The sequence below is a fragment of the Lampetra planeri genome, chromosome 16, assembly GCF_965212315.1.
Source record: "Lampetra planeri chromosome 16, kcLamPlan1.2.h2, whole genome shotgun sequence".
In the NCBI taxonomy this organism is placed as follows: Eukaryota; Metazoa; Chordata; class Hyperoartia; order Petromyzontiformes; family Petromyzontidae; genus Lampetra; species Lampetra planeri.
Window position 1 is genome coordinate 11,870,212 of NC_136122.1, and position 9,905 is coordinate 11,880,116.

General features: G+C 53.3%; 1 protein-coding gene across 1 annotated transcript; it reads right to left on the reverse strand.

Moving 5' to 3' along the window:
* Positions 1-422: 422 nt before the first annotated feature.
* On the reverse strand, positions 423-9,258 carry LOC144722972 (synaptotagmin-12-like). The gene is made up of 7 exons (XM_078601440.1): positions 9,225-9,258; positions 7,898-8,091; positions 5,386-5,820; positions 4,214-4,486; positions 2,832-2,952; positions 2,035-2,168; positions 423-1,446 (listed from the first exon to the last, which is right to left on the reverse strand). Exons 1-7 carry the CDS (start codon positions 9,256-9,258, stop codon positions 1,174-1,176), a joined length of 1,464 nt encoding a protein of 487 aa, XP_078457566.1. The 3' UTR covers positions 423-1,173.
* Positions 9,259-9,905: the final 647 nt, after the last annotated feature.

Below are 9,905 nucleotides of genomic sequence, written 5' to 3' on the forward strand. Positions count from 1 at the left end.
ACGACGTTTCGGCCACAACGCAAGCAGCCGTCCTCAGGTTGACCAGTGTAATAATTATAATAATGCATGGCCACAGAGCCGTGCGGCTAATGGATTGTATATCTACTTGTATGTATATATGTTTATGGGTGGACAGATATAGGTGGCAGTCTGTTTATCTGTGTGCGTGTAGCGAGTGACGTCTGAATCCGGTGCTGGGTTTTCAACCCTTCGCCAACCCCCACTGACCAATGTGAAGTATGGTCAACCCCCCCCCCCACCACCCCCCACCCCCTCGATTGACACTGCATGGGGGAGGCTTTCATCCAGGAGTGGATTGAATAGAGGTTGTAAGAAATTTTATTATGCCAAGTTATTTTATGGATGGATCATGGTAGGTGAGATTGTGTCAGTTAAATGATTGATGGATAACGCAATATTGATTAACAGTGGATAATGTTATCTTTTTATTGATGCAAACACCACCTTGTTTGTCTTTTCGGTGGGCAAGATGTATAACGCGCATCTTTAAAATAATTAAAATTACAGAGCTGTGCCACCATCACGACGATGATGATGATGATGCAGCTGCTTTTATTGTTGGTGATATTGTCAATGAATGATCATACTACTGCTCATGACGATGATGAGTGGTGAGCATCCTATTAATAATTCTGCTGTGGATGCTGCTGCTGATGATGATGTTGATGATGATCATGTTGATGATGTTGATGTCACTAAGAATGCTGCTGCTACTCCACCCGGTGCTGGTGCTGGTCGTGCTGATGATGGTGATGATGGTGATTATTGTTAATATGACTCTCACTGACAATACTGCTACTGTTGCCGCATCCGATGCTGGTTGCCGTGGACGAACGTGATGAATGTATCTGCAGCCGCCGACTTGTGTCGCCCCCTCCTGTTGCTGCTGATCGAGGTGGAGATGATGATGATGAAGACGGATGGCGGTGCCGCTGATGCCGCTGATGACACCATGACTGATAAGCGCCGATATCTACAGTGATCGTGACGATGACGAAGACTACGACGATGCGATAATGCAACCATGCTAACACATCGTCGAGTATGTGCGGGGAATGTTGAACTTCTTTCGCACCGTACGTAGCCAACCGTGCTAATCGGAGGTGGTGGTGGTGGTGATGATGATGACGGCGGCGGCGGCGGTAAACCGCACTAGCAGAGCAGGTCATCGGTGTTGCCGATGATCGAGGCCTGGCCCCCGCTCTGCTGCGGGTGGCCTTGGGCCCCTTCGGCCGACGCGTCCGGCGGGCCCCGGATGAGCGCGTGCCACGCGGCCACGGCCCTGCGGGGCGACGCCAGCACGGCCGTCCAGTGGGCCAGCGCTGCTCCGCGACTCCGCGGGCCCAGCACCACGTGCCCAACGACCTCGGCACGGCCCCCCGTGCCGGGCGCGCGCTCAGCCACGGTCACGCGCACGCACACGTGCTGTGGTCGGCGGGAGATGGTGGTGGGGGGGGAGAGATGGGGGGCGGTGGTGTAGCGGTTAGCGCGCTGCGCTACGAACCCGGCGACCCGAGTTCTATTCCCGTTCACGGCTCAACGCCACCGACGGTTATTTGAACCGATTCCTGAGCCTCCCCTAGGTCAACTCAGCCTGAAATGAGTACTTGGCGCGGTGTGTAAACCTCACCACCGTGTGTGTGTGTACGTGCGTATGTGTGTGTACGTGTGTGTAGGTGTGTGTATGTGTTTGTGTATGTGTGTGTGTAGGTGTGTGGGTACGTGTGTGTCTACGTGTTTGTGTAGGTGTGTGTGTACGTACGTGTGTACGTGTGTGTGTGTGTACGTACGTGTGTACGTACGTATGTGGGTGCACGTGTGTGTGTGTGTGCACGTGTGTGTGTGTACGTGTGTACGTATGTGTGTGTACGTGTGTACGTGTGTGTAGGTGTGTGTGTAGGTGTGTGGGTACGTGTGTGTGTACGTACGTGTGTACGTACGTGTGTACGTGTGTGTGTGTACGTGTGTGTGTGTGTGCACGTGTGTGTATATGCTGTGCGGAGAGAGGCTCACGGGGAGGCAAGCGCGCGGCACGCTGAACGTGAAGGATTCGTTGTAGACTGGGCTCCTCTCGTCCTTGCGCACAGCGGTGCGCACCTTGCTCACCTTGCGCCCCCCCTGCAGCAGGTAGACCTTCACGTAGGGGTCTGCGCGCAGTGGGACACCACCACCACAATAAATAACACCACCAACACTCCACCGCACAACCCCGTATAGCCTTAACAGACTATTGGGGCAAGTGCTGTTAGCGAGCACTGAATGAAGGCCGTAACGGCACATGGGGGGGGGGGGATGGGTGACCAGCACCACGCCCGGCCGCCTTTGTCTCCCTAGTGGCAATGTTTAAAACCGTACCAGGTACTCATTTGAGGCCGAGTCGACCTAGGGGAGGCCCAGGACCGGTTCAGATAAGCATCACTGGTGTTGGCCGTGAGCGAGAATTGAACACGACCAGTTTAACACGTAGGCTTTCGCGACCAATATCATCCATAATGAAAAATATATATTGCTGTGGTTTTCCCACCTGGTGATGATTACTTGTGTTGCAATCGAAACGTCGTGATTTGTTTTATTTTAATTAATTTCTACCTACGTGACTTTACCGAAAGAACCAAAGAGTATGAATTCCTGCAGCCACGAAAGCCTCAAATCAAGATGGATTTCACTGTTGAACTGCAGTCGATTGGCTCCATACTCTCCTGCATACAGAGTTAATTAGTGGGGGGGGGGGGGGGGGTAGGGCGTGTGGAGGGAGAGATGCCGACTCTCCCCTGCACCCCCAGGCTGCGCGTCCCCCCCCCCCTGCCCACCGGCAGAAGCCTTGTGCCCCAGCCACACGAGATGCTGCGCCTTCACCACCACCACGGTCAGCCGCTCCGCTGTGGGGAGGTAATTCAGCGAGAGGCGGATGTCTCCACAGCGCTCGGCCGCCTGGGGGGTGGGGGGGGTGTTGGAAGGGGTCGGAAGGGGTATAAACTCTATAACTATATTTTTATTTTACCAGGTAAGGCCCACTGAGCTGCTCAATGGGCCTCAACTAAGTGGCTTATCGTCACGTGGAAACTTACAGGAGCCAAATACTCTGAATGCGTGACGTTGATTCAAAAATGTGGAGAGGGGGGGGGGGGAACCGGAGGACCCGGAGAATAGGGGAGAGACACGCAAACTCCAAAATGTACAACAAGGCGTCAGGGTCGGGATCGAACCCACAACCTCCTGCACACCAGGCGAGGTAGTTAACATCTCCTAGCCACCGTGGCGCCCAGATGGGAGCAGAGACGAGGGGAAAAATAAGTCATCGTTATTTGTACTGGACGGACGGAAGGGCACACAACAATAAAATGCAACAACGATGTGAGAAAATTAAAGAAGTTACATGCAACGGTTATCGTGATAAGAACATACCTGTCAACCCATACGGATTAACCATATTCTTGTAGAGGGAAATTGAGTGTTCAGGTCAAAACGGCGTACAGTTGTTTCGATGCGGGTAAAAAATAGTTGTCTATTTGTTTGTGTTTCTCTCTTGTGATGGGACTTTGAACATTGAGACTTATAATGGCACGGGGTAACCAATAAGATCTGAATTGGTCTGTAATAAGGTAGGGCACTGATAAGGGGTTGACAGGTGTGTAAGAGTCACATCGTTGAATTGTATATCGTTTGTGACAACATTAAGGATTTAAACAGTGCTTACTAAGTGGTGTAATGAATGGAGGAGAAACGTGGGCATTGATGGGGAGGGGGGGTGGGACTGATAAACTGAAAAAGTGCGCAAAGAAGCGTGGAGATAATGTCGCTTGGAATGACATCGAGAGACGGAACGAACAATGACATCGAAAGACGGAACGAGGAATGCACGGATTGGAGAACGCACAAAGGTTCAAGGTTAATAAAAGTGGCCTCGGGCAGGAGACGATGGCGGATGGTGAAGTATCGTGACGAGGAGTGGCCATAAAGGTGACACGGAACGCGTCCCAGGGGACGTCCAGCAAGGAAGCGACGAAATCAGCTCGCGTGAAGCTGCGAGGTGGATCAATGCATCTCGAGATCGTGAGAGATGGATTCGGGGCTTGGGGCGGCCCAGGCAGTATATTGGACCATGGCCGATGATGATTGTGAATAACAACAAATATATGTATAATAATATCTCGTGACAACCCAACGTCCCACAGGCTCGCAGCGCCCTCGCCTGGCCAGACTTGCGCAGGAAGAGCCAGCTGACGAACGGCGCAACGTGGAGTTCCAATTCAGAGAGGTGCAGCTGCGCTTCTGGCGGGCGACCCCCGGGGTCTCCGGACTCCCGCGATCGCCCGCGGTGTCCCCCGGAGCCCACTCCGGCCTCACCCTCACACCGCACGGCGGAGAGGTGGAGGCGGCCTTGCTGCAGGTCGCCTTCTTCCATCGTCACCGAGAACTCCTGGTCCAGCTCCACGGTCGAGTTTGGGGGATCTGCAGCTGAGATCTGCGCGCGTGGGTGGGTGGGAGGGTGGGTGATTTCGTTTGCGCATTGCTCGTAAGGACGAGGAATCGTGACCGCCTCTCCCAGATGAAGGTGAAGGCCTTCCGAGTGTTACATTTGAATAAGTCAACTCTGCCCTTCGCAGCACTGTACAGTATAAACAAAGGGAAGGACCCCTGGCCCAGATGGTATAACCGTGGACATCGTCAAAGAAGCAGACTCCGTTGCACAAAATGTTTACGCAAAAAAAATTCTGAGATCATTGAAACGATGCCTCGATCGCTATCACTCGAATCATCATCTCACCTCACCACATTTACTCACCTGCATTCTGTCCACACACATCGAACCACATCTCACACAAGCCTCACCACTCCTCACCGCATTACATACCAGCGAATCAACTGCTCACCTGTACAGTCCAAGCAAATCCCTTCAAGTCCCACCTCACCACATCCCACTGCATCACACCGCATCGCACCACACCTCACCACATCACAGCCGCCCATCATCGCACCTCCCCGCTTACCTGTTCGGTCATCCACACCTCACCACACCTGACCGCACTGCCACACACACTCAACTGTACGTCCGTCCACCCTCATCAAACACCACACGTCACATTCTTAGGTTTTTTTCGGTAAAGTCACGTAGGTAAAAATTTTTAATTAATAAAAGTAAAATAAAAATAAAATAAAAATCACGACCTTTCGGAGGCAACACAAGCTTCCGTCTTCAGGTGGAACCGTCACAGCACGATATTTTTATTTTACTTTTATTAATTTTAATGTTTTACCTACGTGACTTTACCGAAAACACCTAAGAATATGAATCCTTGCAGTCTCGAAAGCTTCACATCTAGAACCACACGTCACACCGCCTCGCCACACCTCGCCACTCACCTGCGCGCTGTCGCCCAGGTGAGTGGCTCCGCTTTGCCCCAGCAGCGTGAGCCGGACCCTCCACGGAGCCTCGGCTGCGTCCACGGAGCCGCGCGCTCCGAGCAACGCGACCCGCAGCTCCGAGCCACCGCCACCGCCTCGCTCCCCCTGCCCGCATTGCACGGCCACCTCCACCCTAGGATCGCACTCCCCCATCTCGCCGCCGCCGCCGCCGTCGTCTTGGAAGCCGAAGTCGGGCGCCACGGAGGACACGGAGGAGACGGAGTCGGCGGAGGCGGAGCGCGAGAGCGGCGTGGGGCCTCGTGCCCGGCCCGCGGAGCCGTCCATCGCCTCGTAGCCGTGGCGCAAGAAGAGGACGCGCAGAGGGGATGTCGCGCAGGTGCGGCGCACCCCGGTCTCGTACCAGCGGTCCGCAGACTCGTCAAAGGATGGACGCTGTGGGAGGAGGAGGAGGAGGAGGGGGGGGTGCACACAGCGGTATCAATCTTGAGTCCAGCACGGAGGGAACCCGGGACAAGTTGGGATGAAGGCCGCAGTGATCGGTGCCCAAGACGACGTTGGTGTTTTTGTCTGTTGTGTTTTGTCGCTGCTGCTGCTGCGGTGCTCGCGCACCACGGATCTGCCGTGCGAAAATCGCCGGGCAAATCGGCGAAACAAATCCAATAAACTGAGCACTCAGAGCGCGTGCCTAACGGGCACGGCGGGTGGGCGGGCGTTTTTGGCGCTTGAAATCCGCGCTTACAAATTGCCCCAGAGGGTGGCTTCTCGTTTGAATTTCTACGTGAAAGAAACGGCCACCGTGTTCCAGCAGCGCTGTTCTGCATTGGGTAACCCCCCCCCCCCCGGGGATAATTGGCGAGCTAGAGAAGAAAGGGCTGGGGTGGTGTTGCCGGGCATTCCGCCCGCTCCTTCGCCTGCCAACTCGATCCGCCGTCGATGCCTTGTGGCCGAGTGTTGACGATGCCCTCTCTACTTTCGCGGTGGTTTCTTGCGTGCAAAAAATACAAACGGTGGGTGTTTGACACTTTACTGCAATTGTGACGCTTCGTGCCCGGTGGCTATTTAGTCATGTTATTAGGCTCTGGCAGTGACACTTTAGAGTGACTATGAGAGGGGTGAGGAACCCGCGATCCGTGGGCAACACACGGCCCGTGACCTCGCTTCATATGACCCATGGCGGCATAAACGCCCAGCTAACCATATTTATCCAAACAGTTCCCTGATATATGTACGATGAACTTCTTTCACACCGTACGTCACCAACTGTAGCGATCGGAGGCACGGGGGAAGGACAACAAGCTAAAGACAAAAAGCAGTTCTAACTAAATATGTTTTCAATCGAGATGATTTAAAAGTGCATAGCTCCAGTGGCTTCCTAACATCGGAAGGAAGAGCGTTCCAGACGGCCGCAGAAGCGCATCTGGAAGCGCCACGCGACGCGGCGACCGTCTTTGTTCGATCGCCACTCAAAAGCCTCCGATGCGTTTTCCGAGTTGTACCGCGGGTTAGTCGAACGTTTCGCTCCGTATTTTGGGAGCTTCTCCAGCACCTTTGTCACGAAACGTCGGACATATCACCGAACAACACGCGGTAGAACCGGCAAACATATGCAGGGCATACACACAGCACGAGCGTGAACGCGTAGGGCACCAGTGGGGGGAACTCGGCTGCTCCCATTAGTCATGTCGCTACGAGATCCTGCTTGTCATTGATGCAAAGGGGGGTATTGTGGGTTAGTTTGTTGTAGAACTTCTTCAATCCCCTTCGCCTCTGTCTACCCAGCAGTGTCAATGGGTACGCCACTGCAGGTCGTGTGTGGTGGGGTTGAAGTGTGAGGCCTCCCACCCCCTTCCAAGACATTCTGGCCAAATCGCCTCCTAGATGGGATCTCTGGAGGGCATTGCTACAAGTGCAGTGTATGGCGACGAGTGAGTGAGACAGACATGGGGTGGGCACATTTTCATTCGTTGCACCAGGGCTCTATAATGCCAACCGCACCACGCCACCGCTGCGTTGGATAATTACTTGGAGGGAGGTGCGGGGGGCGTGCGAACCTCGAGATGGGCTACTGCTGAGACCCTGGGTTCAAATCTGAGCGTCACTGGAGCGAGATGATGACCTCAGCCTGGTTACCCAATGTGCAAAAAAACTCGTAATTTTTAAAAAGTGGTTTTCCAATTGACTTGGCTCACGTGAGAGGGCATTTCAAGAGGGTATTATACGCTATTAATAAGAGGACCATTGATTGTGGGAGGGCATAAGCTGTCAAGACATTGTAAGAGTGTGCCAGTGCAGTAGGACGAGACAGCATTTTTTATTCACACCTGATGACGATTGCTTGTGTTGCAATCGAAACGTCGTGAGAATTGTATAGTTTTCTTTTAATTATTTTATTATTTCCCTTCTACGTGACTTTACGGAAAGAACCAAGAATATGAGACAACATTTGTAGAGGCTACTGCGGTGGGAGTCGGGGGCGACGGGAGGAAGGGGAGGGAAGGGGGTCACTCACCTTGCCGTGGGGCCGGGTCCCATCGCGGCCATACTTGGCCTCTAGGTAGCGGTGATCGAAGTTGGGGAAGGGCACGGGGGTCGGCCGTCGGCCCTTGCGGAGCAGCCGCCACGCGCTCGTCGCGACGGTCACGATCAGAGCCACGGCGCCCAGGGCCACCACGAGGCCTTCCCAGCGCGCGGGCCTCTCAGTCACTACGGCACAGGCAGAGGAGAGGGGGGTACAGACAGAGGAGGGGGGGGACAGGCAGAGGAGGGGGGGGGGGGCACAGGCAGATGGGGGGGGCACAGGCAGATGGGGGGGGGGGCACAGGCAGATGGGGGGGGCACATACTTTGTGTGCTTTATGGATATATATATAATTTTGTTGTATTGATATATTAATTTTAAACCATACTTAATGCACAAATTGAAAATTAAAAACTCTCCGGCAGTGTGCGACTGTGGTCATCCAGAACGGACGGTGACAACGTAGAACGACGCGATGCCCCGATTCACAAATACGAAGGAGACATTGCAGCGATACAACTCCGCTCACACAGTCATCTGCCTGGACCACCTGAACGTTAAATTGTCGTCGTCGCTATGCATCTACATCATCCATACGAAAGAAGAAGATTCCTTTTAAATATATACTGTAGAAATATTCCACAATTGTGGAGCATTTTTTTTTTAATAAATGTCACCATCGTCCTGCCAACTGTTTATCCAGGAAAGCTACTAAGTCCAAAATGTTTTGCAATGAGATGTTTCAACAATTCCATGTTTCACGTGCGCACGCAAGTGCATAACTTATTGCGCGCCGCCGTACGTGGCAGGAAAGCCAAGTTCCCGGAGAAAACTCGCCGTGCAAAGCCCCCGCACAGATGGATTCGAGAATCGAATTGCTGCACTGTAACTTGCGGACCAAATTGTAGCTCAGAGGTTTTGCGAATGTTACAAGTCTACACGCTTGGCGACCTTAGCCTGCACAGCGACATATTAAAGGAGTACACCACATTTCCCGACATCATCAATTGTTAATTTTTCAAATCTATTTGTCTAATGATGATGATCGTAATTAGTTAATTCTAATGAACCATCGTGATGATGACCGACTTATGATCACCACCTGATAACTATTCATGATGATAGTGTTGTACGTATGGTGAACTTTTTTCTCAAAGCAAACCCCGTTATCCGGATGCCATCGCGATGACAGACTTCTTTTCATATCGAATTCCTGATCATAATAAACTATGGATGACGATGGTAATTCACTCATGGTGATACTTGAAGCTTGGCGTGATGATGACGTGTGGGCGAATGCCAACAAATCGTTAACTCACCGCTCTCGTGGTTCCACAGAATTGGCGACTCCATGAGTGGCTCCTCGCTCTTCCGCCAGATATTCCCCGCACTCCTCCTGGGTCTCCCTTCCGTGCCCCTCTTTTATAGATGAGCCGCGTTCACTTGGACTGGGGTGGGGAGTGGGGCACTGGAAAGTGCGGTGGTGGTGGTGGTGCAAGCCCGTTCTGACTGCTCACATAGACAGAATTTGCGTCCAAGAGAGAGGGAGAGAGAGCGAGCTAATGGGATTGCCTGTCCACGATTAGTGAATGCGAAACGGCCATTAGCCCTGATGAGACGGAGACTTGTGTTATATCACAGCGGCTGGCCTGAGATCTCAAAAGCGATGCGTCGTCATTACTTCACGACCCCTGTCGTTGCTTCGTCGTCGACATCATCGGCGATGATCAATTTCCACCGCCGCACGAGGGGCCTTCTCCGCGCAAGACGTCGCTATTCCCCTTTTTGCGGGGTCCTGCGATGCAACGAATTCGGGCAGCACCTTCACGTGCGTTGGTGTCGTCGCCTCCCATCTCCCCGCGGCGCGTTGCCTCCTTCGGCCGCCACTCGCGGTTGCACCCAACAGAAGCGCGTTCGCCACTTGTTGCACGAGGTTCACGGTTCGAATCCCAGCGGCCGCCCTGATTAATACTTCGGTGTGTGTGTGGATTAACCAGAAA